At 37.6% G+C, this 24056-nt stretch overlaps 2 protein-coding genes across 23 annotated transcripts in view; both read right to left on the bottom strand.

Moving 5' to 3' along the window:
• Positions 1-2074: 2074 nt before the first annotated feature.
• Positions 2075-12117, bottom strand: EIF1AX (eukaryotic translation initiation factor 1A X-linked). The gene is made up of 7 exons (XM_081565994.1): positions 11922-12117; positions 10963-11046; positions 8855-8958; positions 7773-7823; positions 5175-5256; positions 4318-4409; positions 2075-2179 (listed from the first exon to the last, which is right to left on the bottom strand). The coding sequence occupies exons 1-7, from the start codon at positions 11935-11937 to the stop codon at positions 2174-2176; spliced, it is 435 nt and encodes a 144-aa protein (XP_081422120.1). The 5' UTR covers positions 11938-12117; the 3' UTR covers positions 2075-2173.
• Positions 12118-14296: 2179 nt separating this feature from the next.
• The window catches only part of RPS6KA3 (ribosomal protein S6 kinase A3), a 151731-nt gene continuing 141971 nt past the window's right edge, over positions 14297-24056 (bottom strand). For 20 of the 22 annotated variants that reach the window (XM_081565983.1, XM_081565987.1, XM_081565977.1 and 17 more), the window contains 4 exons: positions 23565-23641; positions 22938-23055; positions 20439-20579; positions 14297-19804 (listed from right to left, as the gene is read on the bottom strand). In XM_081565983.1, coding sequence (XP_081422109.1) covers positions 19682-19804; positions 20439-20579; positions 22938-23055; positions 23565-23641 — 459 coding nt within the window. In that variant the 3' untranslated portion in view covers positions 14297-19681. Of the gene's footprint in view, positions 19805-20320; positions 20580-22937; positions 23056-23564; positions 23642-24056 lie in introns of all 22 variants that reach the window. The other 2 variants (XM_081565971.1, XM_081565976.1) reach the window with 1 other exon arrangement.

The following is a 24056-nucleotide window of genomic DNA, read 5'->3' as shown; positions in this document are numbered from 1 at the left end:
ATGGATGTGGTGAGTAAACCAACGGCCATTTCCTTAATAAAATACAAGAATTTTCATCATGCATAGTTTACAGGCTCCTTAAGAGGTGGTCTCTTTGAGAAGCTGGATGTTCAAGAAAGATTCAACAGTCAAACAATTAATTCTTGGCAAGTCTTTTTTTTTACACAAACATTTGGTTTGGTTATTTAACCACTTTAGTAATACGACTTATTTATACTCTAACTGGAATAAACAGTGTAGAAAAACACAAGCCTGTCAAACTCAATAGTGATAACTACTACACCCTCTTTGCAGTTAAGAATCATTCTTGGATTTCAAACACTTTATTTTCTTTCAGGGCACACCTTATAGCACTGTATTATAGGAATCAAACAGCATTAACAAAAGAATTTTTTTTAACGACCACTTCCATTCCAAATTCATGTGAAATATAATCAAATCAGTTAAACTATTTTACATTAAAGACAAGCAAGTAAAATAATTCCAAGTAGTGTTGCATATGAACTACAAGTTTACCCCAACTATTTTAATCATCGTGATTTGAGAATTTCTAGAGTGCAACAGCACCAGATGGGACTGTTACTACCTAGGCAAGAAAAAAAGTCACTTGCAAACACAATTAGTGTTATATTTGTAATTTGAAAAGAATCTTTAGACAAAGCATTTGTTAGAGAAAGTTAAGTAGAAAAACCAATGTTGGAGTTGCACCGCCCCTACCATGAACTGTAGCACAGATGCAGGGTCAAAACATTCTTGGTAAAATGTGGAGGAAAGATCTACATATGGCACAAATTTAGCAAAGCACTTTTATGTACAGAAGCCTAAGTATCTTAGGAGGTTTAGATTACTGATGACGACAATCACGAAGTCAAATTTTTCAAAGCTGGTTCCCTACAAGTGTTAAAAGCTGCAAGACAGACTTCTTTTATATGATTTCTATGTAGCTAGTGAGGCCTAGGTCTTGCCCTTAATTTCATCTTACTAGAAGTGATAATGGAAAACTAAGTAACACAGGGTAAATCTAAATTTCCAATAAAATACAAGCAAAAACACCTGTACACATAATAAAATACATCCTAAACACAAAGTAAGGGTTTAATATTCTCTACAGCACAATACTGACTTTATTATATTTCTCCCTTGTATGCAGCGCTTCCATTCAGAAACTGGAGACCATCTTTTCATTTCATTGTTATGCCTTCCTCTTTTCCCAGCTTAGAGATACTTTCCAAAAGGCTTAATTTGTACAAGCAGTTATGAAATTAAATTTTCATTTACACATAACTTAAGTGTTTATAAAGCACTCAAAATTCCAGCTTACACATATATGGCTTCTGAAAATAAAACTTTTTGAACATAATCTTTTTGTTTTGCAAAAATACTCTACATAGCATGTGATCAGTCTTTTGTTCTTTGGGAAATCATCCATGAACAGTAAGTTAAGAAAAAAAAGTTGATAACTATATCAATGTCTCCAACGTTAAGATAACTGGGTGCCACCTAGTGTTTGATTTCTGCAACTAACTCTACAAATTCAAAATCACTATTAAAACCTAGGTTCTAAAAACTGCACTTTGGAAATGCCTTTTTTGTTGACAGGCTTACTTACAGTGGCAAAATAAGATCATGAAAAAAAGTATATGATATCAAAGTTAGTATAAAAATAGCCAAATGCTACTTAAATATGAAAAACAGAACAATCATTTTTGACTTCAAATGAAGATTTCTGCTTCCCTTAAATTGTACCAAAATCTTAAGGGAACTAGGTAACTGGAATATATAAAAATTCATTGTACAGTTAACAGGTAAGTCAAAACTAGGGCTTAATTTTAATTTATAATGAGTGTATGGCAAGTGGTTTATTCAAAACATCCATTTTTTTATTACTGGAAGTGGTCAAAGTGGGAAAAGCAGTAACGCATTTTTTTCCTTTTTTAAAAGAGCAGATGTGGTCTTTTACCCAAGCTCCATTATACCAAAAGAACAAAGTGGCCTTAAGATTACACTTAAGAGAATTCAGCATTACCAGTTTTTAAAGAAATACCTTAGAAATAAATCAGTCTGCTTTAGCAAATTGCACTGCTAATGAAACTTTTATTTAACGAGTCACAGTCAAAATCCAAACTGTTGAACAATCTTCAGAGAAACTGGAATGTGCAAGGCTGAGTTCACTTTAGATCTGGAAGAAAAAAAAACCAGATCAACCAAAATAATTTTTATATCCCAACAGGCTACCTCATGTAAGGGGCACATACACCCTCTTTAGACTATCTGGGAAACAAATTCAGTTTGAAGAGGAAATTCTGTACAGTAGGATTTTCTCAATTCTGGTCTGCTGCCAGTGAATCTTTACAAATTCCTTCAGAATGCTATACGTTATGCAGAATATTATCTATAAAGATTAGTGTCTCCTTCCTTTCATGCTGCTGCTAAGTCGTTTCAGTCGTGTCCGACTCTGTGCGACCCCACAGATGGCAGCCCACCAAGCTCCGCCGTCCCCGGGATTCTCCAGGCAAGAACACTGGAGTGGGTTGCCATTTCCTTCTCCAGTGCATGAAAGGGAAAAGTGAAAGTGAAGTCGCTCAGTCGTGTCCGACTCTTAGCGACCCCATGGACTGTAGCCTACCAGGCTCCTCCATCCATGGGATTTTCCAGGCAAGAGTACTGGAGTGGGTTGCCATTGCCTTCTCCACCTTTCATGCTAGTGACTAGAAATTTATCTCGGGGGTAGGAGCAGACACAAGGAGTGTTACTTCCTTAAGAAAGGGCCAAGTGTGATACCAAATTCTCCTACCAGTCAACCTGGTTATAGAGGTGAAGGCAAGAACACACAAAAACCATTTAGAGAAACACCTTGGGGAAGAAGTAGTGTTCTCAGGTGATAAAGCAACACTTACAAAATGTACAAGCCAACTCAAATTACTTTAATAACTGCTATCCTTATTATCCCAGTTCTGAGGAAGGATTGGCACAAATTTAAAAATATTTTTCTTAGAAAAGCCTTACCCTATCTAGATCCTTAACCTATCACCTCTGTGTATGTGACTACAGACTCAGGCATGTTCTATGACTAGGTTCTTAAGTTTCTAAAAAAGGTCTTCTACCCCATCTGTCAGAATCTTGGGATCACTCCTTAATCTGTAACACAACAGCTCCATGTCAAGTTACTGTCACAGAATATCATTGATAAATCTACTGTCCAAGTATCATTAACAGTTTAGTCACAGGAATCCTCTGGCTCAGGGGTCTCCAAAGGGAGGTAACATTAAAAATAGAATGATGGATTTATTTAACCCTTATTAATTTTCTATTTTAGGGTATGCTTTAAAATACAATACTGTATGTTTAAAAATTCATAACTGTAAAAACACACTGGGAATATGTGCTCAAATTTTCTTTAAGTCATGGTGTATTCTAAATGGTTTAGAGATACATCAAAATATATAAGATGGACTGACAGATGAGTAAAGATATAGACAGAAATGTGATAAACTAAGTATAGAAATATCTTAATTATAGAATCTGGGTGGTAGGTATCACTTAACTCAGTCTTCCTCAAGACCAGTCTTTGCCTTTTTTTTTTTTTTTTTGAGCTGTGCCACAAAGCTTGTGGGATCCTAGTTCCCTGACCAGGGATCAAACCCAGGCTGTCAGCAGTGAAAGCAGAGTCCTAACCACTGGCAATCCAGGGAGTCCCTTTAACAGGGCTTTTAATGTTACCTTGTAATTCCAAGGAAATGGCAACCCACTCCAGTATTCTTGCCTGGAGAATCCCATGGACGGAGGAGCCTGGTAGGCTACAGTCCATGGGGTCGCAAAGAGTCGGACACGACTGAGCAACTTCACTCTTTCACTTTGTAATTCCAATGCTTTATACCAAAGTGGTTCAAACAAGATTATTCCTCTAATGTACTAGTTTCAATTAAGAGCAGGCATGTTTGTAAAACATAGGGAATATAGCCATTTATATTAATAATAACTATAAACAGACTATAACCTTTCAAAATTGTGAATCTGTATATTGTACATTTGTAACTTATATAATATTGTACATCAACTATATCTCAATTAATAAAAGAAAAGGCCTGTTTCTTTGATAAAATCTTATTTCTCACAATTGTCTACTAAATTTCTTAACAGCTCTCTCTCTAGATACTCTTAATTTAAACAAGATTCCAGTGCCTAGCACCCATACTGCCAAAGCAAATAGTGATCTTTTCAGGAAGAAATATTGAAAAAGATTATAAAATTCTCATAAGCACAAACAATTTGACTAGCACAAACGAAAGCTGAGTAACAGAAGGTGCATCAACTTACATCATCAATGTCTTCATCATCATCTCCAATGTCATCAAATTGGATTTCATCATCATCTCCAGGACCAAATGTATCAGTTTCATTGATTTTAGCTTAAGAAACAATAACAAAGTCATATAATATAGCCAAGATGTTAGAAAAAATGAATTAAATTGCCTGCTGAAAGCAGTAGTTGGGTATCAAACATTGAACTATACAAGTCAAACTTTTAATTTAATCTGTTTCATTATCAAAAATATACTTGTAACATCTACCTAACAACCCTAGTATATAGAACACTATTTTACACAACATCTGAGTCAAGATGGAAATAGTTTTCTTTTGTTCACAAAGGTATTTTTAGTGAGGCTGGCTCCAATTAAACAAATTCTTAACTATTACAACTTCCAGCTACACTTCAAAAAAGTGTAACAACCCAGAAATTATCAAACACATCAATCAGAAAAATTTGGTAATATCATGCTTATCCCTTAATAACGGAAATTAACCAGGAAGTCCTAGTCCTATTCCCAGATATATTAGTATTTCCTAGATTGGAAATGCGAAGTAAATAATTACAGCAGGATTTTCATACCCAAGTAAAATTTCAGTTTTCTTGGTAATATGCAACAACCAGAATATAGTCCAGGGCTCATAAAGGATAAATCCTCACCAAAAGTATAGTTATTGGAAACAGAGTCTCAGTTATTTTCTTAAGGTGTCTAGTAATATGAAGTGAAGGTAGGCATACTTGGACTGAATCACATAAAGACAAAACTAAATATGCAAAATCCAAAAAATTCTATCAAAATTCCTTCATCTAAATCATCAAGGATTAACAGCATATTAACAGGTTAATATAATAACTCAGACATTACCATGTTCTGGAAGCTCGCCATATGCCTTCAGACTTCTAGCCTCATCTGCATTGTACTTTAAAATTACATCAGCTTTATTATCCTTAAAAAGAGACACAAATTAGTTTCAAACTGGATAAAAAAGTAACTCTCACTGTTGTGCTATTAAACTCTTCTTTTTCTAAAATTTTAAAGTTTTCTCCTACCCTCTGAAAAACATCCTTGGGTTTAAGTCAGTCTGAAGAAACTTGCATACATAAGTGAATAATGATCAAGAAACTTAGGGAAGACATTTATAGATTTCACTTCAAAAGAAGCAGAACTGTGCAGACCCAATTTTTTAGATTATTTAGTTACCCTTTGATTAGAAGTCTTTTGAAAAATAAAAATTCACTGGGACCATAATTTATAGGTGATTAAACACTAATTCAAAAATTGAGACTGGGATAATAACCTAAGGGAATTATTATACCTTTCCATAATCAGCGGTTCTTAGGGTACAGACGCATCAGAATCTCTTGTGGAGCTTTTATATCTATGCTCAGTCGTGTCTGACTCTTTGTGATCCCATGGACTGTAGCCCACCAGGCTCCCCTGTCCATGGAATTCTCTAGGCAAGAATACTAGAGTCAGTTACCATTTCCTCCTCCAGGTGATCTTCCCAATCCAGGGATCTAACCCGTGTCTTGACAAGCAGATTCTTTACCACCGATGCTACCTGGGAGGAGCTTTTATATCTCTCGATAAATTAGGAGGTGTGGAATGAAGCCCATGAGAGTGTATTTGTAAAATACATGGCTATTTCTGATGCAAGTGTCCCACTGAAAATGAATGCTTCATAACATTCACACTTCCCCATCTGAAAAGAATCCGACTTAATTAAGGAAGAAAAATGGGTTGAAGCTGATTGTTTCAACTTCAAAAAAATTTTTGGACCTGAAAGCAGGTCCAAAGAAAGGCAGGAAAGTGATCACAGTGATCCAAGGATGGTGTGATTCAGGACCAGCACTTCTCAAAAAGCAGTATGTACAGAAGCCCAAGGGGATTCTGGTTAAAGCACACATTCTTATTGAGGCGGCCTGGGGTGGGGTCCAAGAATCTGTATTTCTAACAAGTAACTGAAAGCTAGTGATGCTACTGGCGCCTGTACCACCCTCTCAGGGGCATAAAAGAAGGATCATGGGAAATTAAGAATCAGAACATTTATTGTGGCTGTCATTTTAGAGTATCAATATGAATACTACCCAGGTGGCACTAGTGGTAAAGGACCCACCTGCCAATGCAGGAGACTTAAGACACTCGGGTTTGACCCCTGGAGGAGGGCATGGCAACCCACTCCAGTATTCCTGCCTGGAGAAGCTCCTGGACAAAGGAGCCTGGTGGGTTACAGTCCCTGGGGTCACAGTCAGACACAACTGAAGCAACTCAGCACGCTAACACACATGCATGAATGTTACATCTCTCAGAACCTTGACTTCTGTATCTGTCAAACAGAGAATTAATTCTACTTCTGAGGTTCTCTTTAAGATCAAAAGAAGAAAATGGACATTAAAATAATATGAGTTCAGAGCACGCTATCTCAATGTCAGCACTGTTTATGTTTTCGGCCATATAATTCTTTGCTGTAGGGACCATTCTGTGCGTTTTAGGATGTTCAGCATCACCCCTGGTTTCTATCAATTAGATGCCAGCAGCACTGCCCCTTATCCCCATGTGTGCAAACCAGTCATGTCTCCAGACACTGCCAAATGTCTCCTGGAGGAAAAGTTACGCACAGTGGAGAACTATTGATTTAAAGTAGTAATTTTAATTCTTTATTCTGGAACATACATTTAAAAACATCAAAGTATGATCAGAGTTTTAAAAATAGAAACACTATCACTCAAAACGTAAATATATACATGATGATGAGTTCCAATAGGTGGAAACCAAATAGATTTCACAGACTCACAATGGGTAGAGTCTCCAGGTAGAGATCACCGAAGGGCAACTACCATTTTCTTCCCTAAGTTCCCAACTAAATTTAGAGCACAAGAGTTGGATATGACTGAGTGACTGAGCACACACACTTTTATCATGATTTGTCTTGTAATTACTTGTGTGCCTCTTATTCTCTCCACTATCAGGCCATAAGTATTTTGTGAGATGGCAGCTTGACTCACTCAGTTGTATCCCCTAGAGTAATGGTTTTCGTATTTTTATTTCAATATGTATAAATTTAAAAAATTGGGGCAGGCAGGCAATCCAACATAAAATTATATTTTTATCCTGCCAACTAAGAACACTAACAAAACTACAGTCTAGTATCCTTCATTCCAAAAAAGGAACTTCTAAATATCCAAGAGAGAAAAAGGAGTATTTAGCTTCATGAAAAATTCACACTGTGATTCTTCTATAGTGAAAATGCAGACTCCACAGACTTGCACTGGGGAACCAAGATCCCTGGGGTACCCAGCACAATGTCTATGACAGAACTGGCCCTTAAGAAATGTTTATCGACACAATACTGAGCAGCCTACTCGCCTGGAAACTGGTCAAATTTGGTAATGACTTACGTTCTAAACATCAGTTGCTCATCAAATTCAAGCAAGTAAACAATGAAAATTTTAATATTTTTACCTGGTAGTCCCGTAGACCAACCAATATAATGTCTGAGGTATTTATCCAGACCTGTAAAAGCCAGAACAGGTTACATTTAAAATAAAAATAATCAACCAAGAGCAATGTTGAGTCAGTCTTCCCACAACACATACATACTATTCACTCAACTGTGGCTAGAGTATCTACATTTAGAATTAGGGAAAAAAAAACTACATTAAGCAGCTGAGCCATTTTAAAGTTTCTATCATTTGGGATATTAGAAAAATAACAATCTTATTTAACTACTTGACAGTTTAATAATTCCAGAGGACCAATAATTAGTTTAGCAATTAAGGGATTTCTAATACTGAACCACTCTAAGTGGTTAGTTATCCATTACATATGAGAATAGTAAAATTAGAAATGTGGTTTTACCTTCCCCTCACATACTCAAATACACACAGGAAACAAAATCCCTTTAGTTTGGTAACAGAAGCATTAATGACCCAATTATTTTTTTAATCATAAAGTCAAGATTAGAGGGGCTTCTAACCAACCTGATGAATAAATAAATCTGCCTGATCAGCTACATTGATGGGAAATTAATAATTTCTTTCTAAGGCTGCCCATTCATGAATTCAACTCAGGAAATTTAACATTAATACAACACTTATTTACCGTTAATTCATATTCAAATTTCTTAACACTCCTTACAACTATTTCCCCCAACCTCAAGTCAGAACCCAAATAAGGACCACTTACTGCATATAACCAACGAGTCTCTTTAATCTTCTTTACTTTGTAATAGCCTTTCCAGCATTTTTTTTTTCTTTCATGACAGTAACATTGCATGTATTGGATTAGCCAAAAAGCTGGTTCGTGTTTTTCCTTAAGTTGTTATGGCCAACCCAATATTTACAGTCAGATCATGTTTTACAATGTGCCCCTCAATTTGGACTTGTTTATTATTTTCTCACGATTAGATTCAGATTAACCACCTTGGGCAGGAATACAACATACATGATGCTAAAAAAAGGTCCCTGGCCCATAAAAACCTTACCACCATTTCTCCCCCTTTAACTACAATTTTATATTAAAGTAAAACAAGTCTACACAGCTACCTTCTTTCTCAGTTTTCCTCTGATGTGACACAATCTCTTAACACCATCAAAACACATCGCTTCCAATCGTCCATTTCCCAACATTTTGATCACTTGGGCATACTCTGGATGAGGGAAAAGAGTATAGGATATTGCTCAATTTTTGATAAAGGCAACTTAAAAGTCCACATAAAGTTCATTAGAACACATAGGTGTGTTGGTTAGGAGTAAGTATTTGCAGTAAAGTAAGTACAAGGGCGTGATAAACACCAACCTAGTATACAGCAGAATCAAGGCTATGGAATGCCATGTCCATGACAAGCTGTCTCTATTAGAACTATTTTAATTACCTACTTACTCACTGTGAGTTAAGTAGACTGACCACTGTCTTCATCACTGTATGCTCTACTTCTGGGGATCAAGTGGCTTGCCCCAAAATATACACTAAAATGTTCCTCATCAATCGCTCACTTTGGATCCTCACCCAGTTATGGATCTCCTTTCCCTCAAAGGAAGGTTAGCCTTTAGAGACTGGTCACAACACAATTTTTGGTACACTACTAAATAAGAGCAGCTTGAATGTTATTAATGTCTTTGTTAGTGATTATCTTGGTTTTTGTAAAGCTGGAAAGATGTTCCCAGGCAAATGCCAAACTTTTAATCAAATCTTTCCAAAACGGTACTGAGGAAGCCACCCTGTTTTGCTGCCACTTGAAAAACTAAGATTATACACTGGCTTGCACAAGGGCCATCTCTTGTGGCCCAGAAGATCGGAGGTGGGCGATGGGGTCACTCCAGAACTTTTCGCTTACTCAAGCTGTGTTTAAGAAGAGGCTATCTATCCACCAGTTTGTAAATATAACGAAACCTAACTTTCAAAGGTTCACCTGTGGGGTTGCCAAGTGGCAGTGTTACTCAGACTGCAGTGAATCTAGCACCCATTTACCACCTCAATATTGCTGGTCAATTAAAAGGTAGCCTCTCTTCCAAAGAGGGAGGGGGAAACATGAAAAAGAGCTAATGGTAGTCAAAATAAAGTCAATTGCTAAAGGAGGTAAAAATGACCAAGAGTAAGAAATAAAAAGGTCTTTCAGTCAGATACTGTGTTTCATTTTCAGTGGCTTATATATATTCATGGTATGAACAAATTCATCAAGTTCTATAAAAAGAGATAATTAGAAAAAGTTATTTGTTAAAAACTGCTGGAAATTACTGAGATAACTAGAAAAATTTAAATATGACTATATACTAGACAGATAACATATTCATGTTAAAATACCTGAGTGTGAGTTGGTGATGGACAGGGAAGCCTGGCATGCTGCAGTCCATGGGGTCACAAAGAGTTGGACACGACTGAGCAACTGAATTGAACTGATAACCTTAGTTATGTGAGAGAATAGACTTGTTCTTAGGAGACACATGATGAAGTATTCACAGTAAGGGAAAAGTACCATGATGTCTGCAACCAACTTCCAAATGGTTCAAGACGGATGGACACACACACACACACGTGAACTGTTTAAGGGAATTCATGGTACTTAAACTCCAACTTTTCTGAAAGTTTGAAATTACTCAAAATAAAAACATGGGAAACGAGTGATATCACTTAAAAATCTTAATCGGTTTGAAAAGGTCAAGTCAATGGTTGTTTCATTTTACTGTATTTTAGAAATTACTGATACATGCCAGTAAAACTGGAGAAGTAAGGGAAAAGCTTTGGATTCATTCCTCTAATACCCATGGTCTACTGAACACACTATGTAGCCCCATTCACTATCAAAAAAAAAAGCCAATCAAGTCATGGAATTGTCAACAATATAGCTTTTGAAGTTTAGTTCCCTCTGAACTGTTCAACTCATTCTTAGTTCTGAGTGTGTTCACATAAAATAGTGAAACACATCTATTTACAGAAATGCCATCAACGCTCAACAAAGGCTGAGTATACAAGAAATAACTACCAAAAGAAATGCTCTGGAGAAGTTTGGGGGATGACAAAGTGAGAGGAGCAAAAAGAGACATCGCATTTTTTTGCTCAGGATTATGAACAGTATCTCTTTTATGTTTAGAAATTGAATATCTTTATTTACAAAAGAGAACTATTACTGAAAGAAACTTATTAAAATGCTTACCTTGCCCATCTTCTTTGAACACCAGCTCTCTCTTTTCAGATTCATTCTCATTCTTGCCTCTGCGTCTGTTTTTACCTCCTTTACCTAATGGTTTTTAAAGAAAAAGACATTATCTTCAAAACAGTAGAAAAAGAAATTAAGGCTTATAAAACGTCCATGACTAATTTTATAAAATAAGGTTTCTCTGTACCTGCTTTCCCAAATGAAAGATCTGTGTGCAAAAAGATAACTGGGCCGGAGGTGGGCCTGGCAGAGTTCTCACTACTGTAATGGAACACACTGATTTTTGTAGTAGTAGAGGAAGAGAAACAATTGTGGCAACTTTGAGAGTTTACATTGGATTTGTACAATACATCAAGCTAGTAAAAAAGCAAGGTCCTAACTGCCTGAACTTGGAAGCAACCAAGATGTCCTTCAGTAGGTAAAGGGATAAACTGTGATATTTCCATATAATGAGTACTATTTAGCAATAAAAATAAGCTATCAAGCCCCCTTTACCAGGGAGAGGGAAGAGTCTCAATAATACCCAGCAACTGTCCATAAAGAATCCCATGCGGGAGTACTGATGGCCACTTAAAGCAGGCATCACTCTGTGAAAGTTAACAACTGCCGGTAAGGCCACAGGCGCCCATGCGGGAAGCCCAGGCCGCACGGAGGTCTACCCACAGGTCCCTATAGCGCCGGGGTCTGTCTGGCGCGAATTACGAGCTGAAGCACGCGTTCTCCCGCAAGAGGCCCTTCAAAAATGGCGTCGGCTCCACCCCAATGTGACCAAACTGGAAGCCTGAAGTAACTTCCCAGCTCCTCCCCCGATAACAGACTCGCGTTCGCATAGTCTAGCTGTGTGAAGGCAGGTCGGAGAGGAAAGTTACTGCGGCCTAGGCCAGCCGGAGATCACGGACAGAGCAAGGGAGACCGGGCAAAGGGGAGTCGTGGTCCTGAGGTTCGGGCGGCAATACCTTTATTCTTAGGCATGGCGGTGACGACGCACTTGAGGCGTCTCCGACTTCTCTCCGGGTGGCGGCGGCGACTCCTCCGAGGGGAGACGCGTGAGATAGGGTGACACGACCCAGCTGCGAGAGACCGGGTCGCGTCTGAGGGAGTCTAGCGACTGAAGGCTTCCGAGATCCGCCTTCACCGACGCTCGGCCGCAGCAAATGGCGTCGCGACTACTTGCGTCCGGTAGCCCCGCCTCCCAACGTCACAGGCCAACCCCCGCCCTCCGACCTACGGCGCATGCGTAGCCGGCTGACGCCTATTGTTAGATAGGCAGACGCGCTCTCGGAACGTTAACGGCCGTTGGCGGAGCCCCGCGGGGGGCGGGAGCGGGGCCGTGAGCCCGGGCGGGGGGGCCGTGAGCCTGGGAGCAGGGGCGGGGCCGTGAGCCTGGGGGCGGGGCCGTGAGCCCGGGGGCGGGGCCGTGAGCCTGGGAGCACGCGGAATGCTCCAGGCAGTGGGCGGGGCCCAGGCGCCGCGGTACAGGCGTACTCAGGTAGCGCCCCCTGCTGCCTGGCGCCAGACTTCTACTCAGTTCGGTTCAGTCGCTCAGTCGTGTCCGGCTCTGCGACCCCATGAACTGCAGCACGCCAGGCCTCCCTGTCCATCACCAACTCCCGGACGTCTACTGCTTTGTGGCAAATTGGCGTCTTCAGGTTTGAGCTGCGGGTTCATTAATCTCACAGCTCAGTTTTATTACTTGTCCCAAAGAGTAATATTTACGTGACACTTGTTCAGTTCAGTTCAGTTACTCAGTCGTGTCTGACTCTTTGTGACCCCATGAATCGCAGCACGCCAGGCCTCCCTGTCCATCACCAACTCCCGGGGTCCACCCGGTCTCATGTCCATTGAGTCGGTGATGCCATCCAGCCATCTCATCCTCTGTTGTCCCCTTCTCCTCCTGCCCTCAATCTTTCCCAGCATCAGGGTCTTTTCTAGTGAGTCAGCTCTTCGCATCAGGTGGCCTAAGTATTGGAGTTTCAGCTTCAACATCAGTCCTTCCAATGAATATTCAGGACTGATTTCCTTTAGGATGGACTGGTTGGATCTCCTTGCAGTCCAAGAGACTCTCAAGAGTCTTCTCCAACATCATAGTTCAAAAGCATCAATTCTTTGGCACTCAGCTTTCTTTATAGTCCAACTCTCACATCCATACATGACCACTGGAAAAACCATAGCCTTGACTAGACGGACCTTTGTTGACAAAGTAATGTCTCTGCTTTTTAATATGCTGTCTAGGTTGGTCATAACTTTCCTTCCAAGGAGTAAGCGTCTTTTAATTTCATGGCTACAATCACCGTCTGCAGTGATTTTGGAGCCCAGAAAAATAAAGTCAGCCACTGTTTCCACTGTTTCCCCATCTATTTCCCATGAAGTGATGGGACTGGATGCCATGATCTTAGTTTTCTGAATGTTGAGTTTTAAGGCAAATTTTTCACTCTCCTCTTTCACTTGTATCAAGAGGCTCTTTAGTTCTTCACTTTCTGCCATAAGAGTGGCATACCCTTATGGCAGAAAGTGACACTTGTTATTACTTTATAAATATGTGTCCCCTACCTCACTGTAAACCTAATTTGGCAGAGACCAAATCTGTTGCTATTACCAGCATTTAGCAGAATGTCTGGCACACAGTAGGTGCTCAGTACACACAGGAAGGGAGGGCAGAAGACAAATTCAGCATTAGGGGCTTAATTGTATCCTCCCCAAATTTGTATATTTAACTCATAACCCCCAATACCTCAGGATGTGACTTTGGAGACAGGGTCTTTAAAGACGTAATTAAATTGAAATGAAATCATTAAGGTGGGCCCTGATCCAATGTGACTAGGTGTCTTTATAAACAGAGATTAGGACACAGCACAGAAAGGAACACTGCATGTATAGGAAGGTAGCTATCTACAAGCCCAAGGGAGAGACCTCAAAGGAAACCAATACTGCTAACACCCTGGTCTCAGATTGGTAGCCTCCAGAATGGTAAGAAAATAAATTTGTTTTTTAAGCCACCCAGTCTGTGGTACTTTATTGGTAGCTTCAGTAAACTAATACAGCTGACTACGCAGGAGGAAGAGCTTCACATTTTTTTTTTAAGAGCTTCACTTTTAAGTAAGCTTATTTTAAATCACTTTTCTGAAAACATTAGCATTTCAACATTTTCTAAGGAAGTGGACATTCCTAAGTGACAGAGAAATAAAGTACAATTGTCAAACAGTGGTTCTCTACCAGGAATGGTTGACAGTGTCTGGAGATACTTCTGGTTATCACAACTGGGGAAGGAGAGCCATGCTGCTGGCATCTAACGGACAAACTTAAGTGAAATAATCTCATAAAAGGACATACATGCATTTATTTGAAACTTTATTATATAAATTTTCATTTCTTTTAAAGATTACAAAACCTGTTCTGTGACAGGAATACAAGCAATATTGTTCCAGGATTATTCGTGGATACATCTGAAAGAGCTTAGATTATACATTAATAGTATGATTTGAAAACTTCCCAGATTAGACTCTTAAGTAAAACAATTTAAAATACTCAGTGATATTGGTAAAACAATTTAAAATACTCAGTGATATTTAATCCTTTACAAGCATTTCATAATCATGGCAGCAGTGCCAAGCATCTGATGAGATTTAACCACCAATAAAAGGTACAATACATATGAACTCATGATATTCTGGCATGCCTTACTAGACAGAAACTAGTATAAAGTAAAATCATATATAAGAGTAGAAAAATATTTGTGACTTTTTTCTTTTTTAAAAACTGTTTATGTAGATACCCACCCCTTTCCCACCCATGGCCAAAAATGCAAAATAATTACATCCCTTAGGTGTATACCTTCCCTTTTGCTTAGGGTAAGAGTTAAGATAAACGTAATACAGGTATATAATCTTAAGAGTTAAAAACTCATCACCCATAATTATTAAGGATGCTAAGGAATGGCAATACCTTGAAACTTTTTTTTAAATTAAAAAAGAAAGCCTTAGATGGTAAACTACACTTAGAGAAACGCAAACCAAAACCTTCCTTATGCCCTTGCTTTATATTTAAAAGTTCTACTTTAAGTACTTGTTTGAAAAACTCAGTATACAGTTCACTCAGTACTATAGTGATAATAGGAGTAAAGATTTTCACTTTCATTAGATATTGAACTAATCTACTTAGAGAGGACTATTATAGCAACTCTCTTCTCACATACATTTACATACATTGTACTCAAATGGTATGTGCTCTAAAGAGGTTTTCTTGAGGTTTACACCTCTGTTTAGTCTCTAAATTTTCCTTTCCACTAATCTCTATTCAATGTCATATACTTTGCTAGTTGCTCTGGGAGAAGTCATGGACATTTAAACAGCTTATCATGCACTTCAAGGTTATATGGCAAAATAATGAGGAAAGTGCCTTTAGAGGTAGGAAGTAGGCTCTCATCCCAACCCTTGGTATGCCCTGGTATGAACAGTTAAAAGACTGGAATCAAAGTGGTAAATGTGAGACAGATAGTAATACAAGGCTTAAGAAAATTAAGTTGACTTTGCTACTAGAATTCATTGAGAACACTCAGTCACATTGGAACCAGTTACAGGTCATTCGATCACACAGAATACAGCAGTGTCAAAAATATATAAAGCGCACTGTAGATACAAAATCTTCTTGGCCATCCATATTCAGTTATTATCATTCTGTAGACTCTTCACTAGAAAAAGTGGTTAAGCGTGGCTCTGCAGAACACCACAGTCCCAAGAAAGCAAATTAAAAAAAAAACAGCAAATTTCATTCCTTCATTAATTGGTCTCCACTAATGGTCACTTGGGGAGACCAGCAAAATGTAAGCAATCTGGAGGTGAAGAGAGGACTGTTTTCATTAATTGAAATAAAAATGCTGAGTTAAGTCAACTTATCTGTGAATTAAATAAGGCTCAAAGTATACATCCAGTTTGTTAGTCACATGGAAGTGGACCTTTCGGAAGGACAGAGCTCTAGGACTAGTTGGAACCCCCTGGTTTAAGCACCAAGGTCAGCCATGGAACTCATCGTATTTGTTAATCACAGAAAGCAGACCTTTTCTGACCATTTACATTCCTGAGATATCTGTCCTAATGCCTTTGTAAATTTCAAATGCTCAATACCACCATAAGAGAGAATTTTCTCTATAAAATGCAGTCAAGCAACCCGAAAATTTTCAGCTCATGTATAAAGGCCAGGAAGTTGAGAAAAATCACAGCCATGTTGAAATATGTACTGCTGGCTTTTGTGGTGATGCATATTTGTACTAAGCCCCCAAATCGTGAATGCTTTTCTGCTGTAACCTGAGGCTGGATGTACCCTAGTGCTTTTCTTACCCAACCCATTATGCCCAATCATGAAGCCTTTCCTGGGCTGAGGGTACAAGGTACAGCTAACAGACTAGCTCCACCTCCCATGATGGTCCCTTGTCCCAACAGCAACCACTTCTTAAAAATAGATGGGAAAAGGTTGACCCAAACCAGCTCCTTGCAGCCCACTGTGTGTGAAATGCGGAATCTCAACTGCATACACACCACACCCTCTCCAGACACTCACCAAGTGACTTTTCCCACATGCCAGTCTCCAGCCTCACAGCATCCCAACTTGGTGCCTTGTCAAAATTATTATATTTTTGGACTTTTGGGGATGCTTGCAAATAAATCAATCTATATCAAACCTGCTAAAGTGAAGAGTCTATTATACTTAGAAAGAAGACATCTCTATGAATTAGGAACTGAAATTACTTACTTATACACGAAAAATTCAGAGGACAAAAAACTTACCTTAATTTAGCATCATCACTTCAAAGGGAGGATAGAAAACACATGGTATAGTGTAATCCATTATTTTCCAGGATGTGCTTGGTAATGTTAAATTCAACCTACCATTCTGGATATTATTTTGGATTATAAGCTAAGAGGAGGTTTGTGAAAGTGGCCTGTTAGTTTAGTTCCTTCTTTCATATTGAAATATCCTTCAGACTGAACTAAAACCTCCTGGGAGGTAACCAGCAGCACTAATGGGAAAGGGCCTCACTACCGCAATTGTAGGGCCCAAGAGAAACGACTTGAAGAAATTAATGGAAAGGTTATCCCAGCACAGGCACTACATTTAGAGCATACTGTTGGCCAAGTTTGTCTGCTCTAAGTCAAAGGCAATAGGAACACCAGAATCACAGATGAAATAAAGTATGAACTGCTTTTTAGGCAGAAGGCCTTCAGTTTTGTGAATATATAACCAGTTATTCTCCAATAAAACTGGCAGCTCTTCTAGGCAGAGAAGGCAAAGAAGGCATTCATGTACCAGCAGAGGACTGCCTCAAGAACTATAGTTTTTGAACAACTCAGCTCATGGTCGTGTGATAATATGAGGGGAAGGCAGCACGGTGTTAGGAGGGAAAGAAACTGAATGGGAAGTTAAGGATTCTAGTCTTTGCTCTGGGTCTCAGGTTCTTTACATGCAATATGAGAAAGTTGGACTAGACAATTTATAAGGATTTACACATATACTTCTGGTTTTAAGAGACTACAGTTAACAATACACCTAAGCACTTATGGAATAGTGTCAGTGTCAAAAATCTGAAAAGATCTATTTTCTGCCTAGAATTACCTAAGTGACAAGAATTTGGGATGATTGTGGTTTGAAACACTTAATAGAGGAGAAAAAAAACCTTTTATTTCCAGGCAATGGAAAACAGGTGTTAATTGTTAGCATAAATATACTCAAGAATATTTTAAAACTTTCTCCATCTAGATTTTCTGAGATCCTTCCTCTTACATATTTTTTTATTTAGAAGACAAATTTATATTTGATTTCTAGGCAATAATCATTTTGTGTCACTTTGGCAAAAGGCATGATCAATTTTCTCTTTCTCTTGAATTACACAGAGAAGTTAAGAAATAACAAGTGGCTTCCAAGACATTTAGATAAACCATGCTTTCCTGGGTTTGTACTCTCAGGGGAAATATTTAAAGCTTATGGCAGGAAAAGAGATTTCTGATGTAAATGGCTTAGTACATGACTAGGAAAGATCTGTTCAGGCACATTCTCGATAAGTTAAATCACCTCTTCCTTGCTCATATGTTTTTCGTATTACATACTGATGTATGCTAGGTAGCTTGGCAAAGATACAGGTAATAATGGATGCAGAAGTTTCTTTAATGAAATTGTGTAAACTACCAAATTTGATGTAGATAATGAATAAGCAGATACAGTGCCCATTATGAAAACTGATCATTTCTGAAATTAAAGACAGCATTATTTGAAACTAACACAATACTGTAAATCAACTATACGCCAATAAAAATTTTTTAAAAAAGAAAGCATTATATGGCTATAAATCATCAGGAGGAATTCAGAAAACACTCAATGCTAAACATTCACTTAGTCTACCTCAGCTATGATTTAAGGTTAGAACAGATAATATTTGATCCAGAATGTTTTATTCCCTAGAATAAGAAAGTTTAAGTCCAAATTTCACAGAGAGGCCCATGGCCTTTATTACATTCAAATTAGTGTTTAATATAGAGCATCTTAATGGGATATAATTTATTATGATTTATCTTTTTCTTCCCCCCCAAAAAAGCATACTTTTCCTGCAGGTATACAAGAACAGGTATCCTGTTATTCATATACTAAATTCTGCAATTTGATCTATTTAAACACAAAAAATCCAATAGGATTTCAATGACATGTTGCTAAATTTTCCTTTGCCATCTCTTCACCATGCTTTTTAAAGGTCTTTGATGTATATTGGGAAAAATCCCAAATGTACGCCAAAATCTAAGTATGGAGAGGATTTAAGATAAAAAATGCAAGGACTACTTCCTTAATTAAGGAAAAAAGACCCTAAGGATTTGCAAAGTATATGGACTAACTTCATAGGTGTACTCTTGATGTCTGTCATACCACACACACACACACACACACACACACACACACACAATGATAACTTTCTCTATCACAACAGCTCTCTAGGTTAGCCTGACAGAGCACCTGACTTTAAGAAATAAACAAACAAACAAATGAACCAGTGAAACAGACATGGGGAAAGATATGTACATTTTGGAAGTATTACATTCAAAGGCTGTTCTACAATCTGGCCATTTTGAGGGCTGTCCAACAATACTGTTAATCCAGGTGAACTATTTAACCAGATTTAATAGTCAATTGATTAATAATAGATTCCAAGTTAAACAAGGCATGTATACGTTAAAGAAAGCAGTACAGAAATGTACTGTATATGAACTGTTTACAAAAACATACAAAATGTTGGATGGCACAAGGGATACAGTGCTAATAGAAACAGATTGTTTAAGCTAAGTGCTTAACATAAACTGTCCATCCCTATAACTAATGAAGAATATTTAAGGGACATGAAATATTTCCTATAAAAATAATGCTATGTGCTGTAGAGTACTTTATTCAGTGTATTTTTAGGTGGTATTCATGTGTTCATTATTATTCTTGTTGATTCAGTGAATATATCTTCATCATGTTTCCATTTTCCTTTCATCCGAAGCTCCAGGAAAATCTAACTTGCTAACAATCATTTAAAGCGAGAAGAGACAAAAGCGGGAGCAGCAGCAGGAGCAGCAGCATTATGGGTACCAGCTGGGACAGTGTGTGCTTGCAGGTGCCTCTCAGATATGTGCTACCTGTCACCAGAACTTGTGCTATCAACTTATACCATGGTACCAAATATCTCACTGAGGTCACTTCACAGGGCTGTAGAGGTGATTTTTTTAATACCTCTCCGCTGAGCAAGAGTAGAGCGGCCTACTGGTTCCAAAACTGGTGACTGATTACGGTTTAAAGCAGAGTATGTAGCTGCCATGGCACCCTGAAAACAGGAAAGAAAGGTCACAAATAATGACAGTGGGTAGTTACTTATACACAGAATATGAAATGAATTTTCCCCAGATAATTTCTTTACATGCAAATTTATATAGATTTTATTAGGCTCATAATGAAAATAACCACACTAGTCAAATCCTCTAACTAAAATTGAAGAGGCCAATGAGGGAGGTTGAAATTATGGATGAGAGGACAGGGGTGGGCTCATAATAACCAGTCCTTACTTTTCTCTGGACTATATAATTGTTTTTTACCTCTGCAATCCTTTACCATGAGAGTCAGCAAGGAACGCTATTTTGGAACTTATGTTTTGCCACTGCTGACAACCTCAAAGAGTCTGTTTTGGGTTGTGTGTAAGAAAGAAAAGTACAAAGAAAAGTCAGGAAGTCCACAAAGCTTATCTGATTAATAAACTCAATCATTTCTAAACTAGCTTTAGGATGGTATTTTGGCATGCCTTGACTTTTTCTTTTCTAAACCACCCATTGTATGAGAATCTCACCTGAGGAGTGGATGCATGTTGAGAGGCAGTGAAAGGGCAAGGTGCTGTGGTACAGAGACGGCATCTCACAGTCTCCCCAGGAGGACATGTGGCATGCATGCCCCATTGAGCCGCTCACCTTGACCAGATGTGGTGCATCCTGTCTGTTGAGTTGGTATTGCGGCAGTTGGTCCCAGTGGACAATCCAAGGATGTCTGAGCACAAGGGCAGCAGTCAGTCTCTGGTGAGGGTCCACATGAAGCATCTTTGACACCAGGTCCTGTAGTGGAAAAAAGAATAAAACAAGCTTAAACCTGTTATTTTGTTTTCCTATAGCACCTGATACTGTGTAGTATTCTTCCTTGGCTTCCATGACACTATTCTTTCTGAGTAGCAGACCTTTGGGTACAAAGCAATTTGGTCAATATGACAATGTTTAAAAAGAAAAAGTAAAAACTTAAGTCTTTGTTTTCTCCTCCCTGAGTTGACAGTAATTCTGGTGCATTGCAAAGGGTAAATTTACCACATTTTATGTATCTTTAAGGACTTTGGCTCTTTTTTCCCTCAGATATTCTGATTTTCTCTACATTTTCGTTGGTTTATTTCTAAGTAACTTTCAGCTACTTAAAATTTTTTTGTACTACTGGTAAAACTGAAAAGCAGGATATAACTGTCCAATAACAGGAATTAACTGGAGTGTTCTAAATGCTCCCTCCAAAGATTACAGAGTTATTTTTATTTTTTTCTACTTCCCAATTTTGTGGGTATTCAGCATATTACATTATACTTATAATCACAAGTATTAACTGGACAAGTTAGCAAAACTTATTAGTAATCATGTGGCATTCATAAAATAGGCTGTGCATTGGATGTAATTTTTTTGCTTTATTTGTATCTCATCCTCACCTGCCTTTCACTCAAAAAAACATCATAAAATGCAAGTGAATGGGAACCATATTATAAAAATCATAGAGATAAACTAGACTTGCTTTAACTTATTAAAAAACCAGGCAATGTATAAACTATGGTACTTTCTATGGTAATATTACTTGATATGTCTGACAACCAATTGTGACAAAGTTTGCAGTAGATCTCAATGGTTAAGAATTACTACTCCACAGTGACTTTGAAAAAGGAAAATCTGATCACTACAATGCTTAGTTATTTTTCAGCAGCTCCCTAGTAATTAGAGAAAATCTCAAATCCTCAGCATGACTGACAAAACCTTTCATAATTGCGGTTCATCAGTGCCCCTCTCACGTGTACCTTGTACCAGTCACATCAAACTCCGTGCACCACCCTGGAGGTACTGTGCCATTCCCATGCCATCATGACCACGCATGGGCTGCTCCCTCAGCCTGGGATGGACTACATCCTTCTGCTTCCCAAAGCTGCGTGGCAAATCCCTTCAATGCTTCTGGAAAGCTTTCCATGACATCTTTCTGATCAAACATCATCTGTGAACTTCTTTAGCACAGTAAGCAGAGCATTGTAAAAGCACATGTGACACTGAACTGTATATTTCTGGCCATCTCACAACTAGACTGAGAGCTCTCTGAGATCAGGAATTCCATCTGAGTCCCATCTTTTATCCCTGGCACCTTCACTTATTAAGCACACTGCAGGTGCTCAATACATGAATTTTAAAAAAGTAAAAAGTACCAAGAAAAATGAATTATCTGGTTTAAGAAATTTTATTGTTAAACAAAGGGAAAAGCTAACATATCATTTTAAATACAGTTACAACACTAAATATTATCTACACAGATATTAAACTAGTCAACTGAGGCTTCATCTCAATGCCAAAATTATCTATATAAATTTCTGACATATCCTATTTACTAATGCAATCATTTCAAGTCAAGCATCCACATCTCAGAAAAAGGAGTGAGCACTTTTTACCAATATGTATCTTCCTCATCTCCTCTATGTTCTTCTTATTTTGAAATGGAAAACTTTGCTCTTCTTTTCAAACAGAATTTTCTTCAAGTAAAGTGAAACTAGAGCAGAGTTAGAAGGCAAATCAATGCTAGTCAGGGGATGGCAAGTCTGCTAGCAAGAAAGGCTTTTCAAATGGATTTCAAGTAGACACTATAAAACTAAACTACTATTTATTGTGAAAAAGATAGACCCCTTTCTTCATAATATGGGCCAAAAATAGAACATGGAACAGTTATTCTAGAGAACAAGGACTTTGGAATCAGCTGTTTCTTTTGAAGCACCTATTCATGCCTGGTGTGTAACTGTGAAGTTCACACTAAAATTTTGGGCTTTGGTTTCCTACTGTGAAATGGTGTCACTACTAGCTATTCTACAGTGTTGTTAAGAGGATTAAAGGGGATAATTTAGGTAAAGTGCAGTGTGAGGCACAGAGGAAACACACAAATCGTGAGGACCACCATAAGTATTATTCATCATGTTCATTAGTAAGAAGTAGCATGAAATATATAGATAATAAGGCCAAACCAATATATTCTGGGAAAGAAACAACATAAGTGGTCAATTTTTGAGTCTGAGGTACCTGGTGATGTCATTTCAATACTGCTTTATCAACAAGTTTCTAACTGATATTATTTTTTCTCACTAGGGATTATGAAAAATTATTTTCTCAAAAGCCTTAATAGGAAGCCATACTTACCTTTGCTGTGTCTGAAACAGAATTCCAGTAGCCACCACTGAGTGAGAATTTTCCACTGCCTATTCGAGCCAGTATTTCCTCTGGTGTATCATCAGGGCCATTTGCAAATGGAGTGTAACTAATTTATAACAGAATAAAATGCTAATGAATAAAATTTCTTTTTTGGTTGGTAATTTTCATATTTATTTGCAATATCCAAAAGTACTCTAAGTAGTTCATTTAATGTTATACCTCATTAAAATCTACTTAAGTAAAAATTAACAACAATATGAAGCTTCATAAAGTACCAGGTCAAGGTATAGGTTATGAAATATTAATTTACATTTAATATACAATAATATAATTAAGATATGACATACTATAGAATAAAATATTTAAAACAGTATATGTTTATGACACAGAGTACAAAAAAGATATAGAAAAAAATCAATTCATAACCTGAAGAACTTAATAATAGTACATTACAGAAAACAGTAATACAGGTATAACAGTGATACACACACATACACATAGAATTGTATTATTAAACAACAAGAGAAAATATGGGAATAAAGTATTATAAGAGATTAAAAAATAAATCTAGATAATGTAACCAAAATATTGATAAATAAATGCTTACACACTCACCCAGTAAGCATTGTGTAGAGGAGGACACCAAGACTCCATATGTCACAGGCAGCATCATAGCCTTGTCGTTTTAAAACCTAGAAAAAGTAAAAATTAGTATTAACACACTGTTGTTTATTTTTTCAAGATTTTTCATTTATCTTTTTTTAAATATAAATTTATTTATTTTAATTGGAATACACACCGAGGAAACCAGAACTGAAAGAGACACACTGTTGTTTATTATACAGATTTGGATAGGCTGTGAACTAAATTATGTCTCCTAAATCAATGCATACAAGAAAAACAGAGCATGATTAACAAACAAGGCAATACAGTAATACTATTTCTAGAAACTTCTACTAATACGTCATATATATAAATTTAAATTTTAATATTCAGATTAATTTATCAAATGCTGCTGTGGCACACAGAGGACTATAAAAATAAACTGAAGGTAAATTTCTTATTTAAACGTATTTATATTTTGTAAAGGGCTGCAGAAATAATTAA

The sequence above is a fragment of the Giraffa tippelskirchi genome, chromosome X (genome assembly GCF_054371585.1).
Source record: "Giraffa tippelskirchi isolate mGirTip1 chromosome X, T2T-mGirTip1v1.2.pri, whole genome shotgun sequence".
In the NCBI taxonomy this organism is placed as follows: domain Eukaryota; kingdom Metazoa; phylum Chordata; class Mammalia; order Artiodactyla; family Giraffidae; genus Giraffa; species Giraffa tippelskirchi.
The sequence above is the reverse complement of the archived record's forward strand: the minus strand, read 5'-3'. Positions and strand labels throughout refer to the sequence as shown.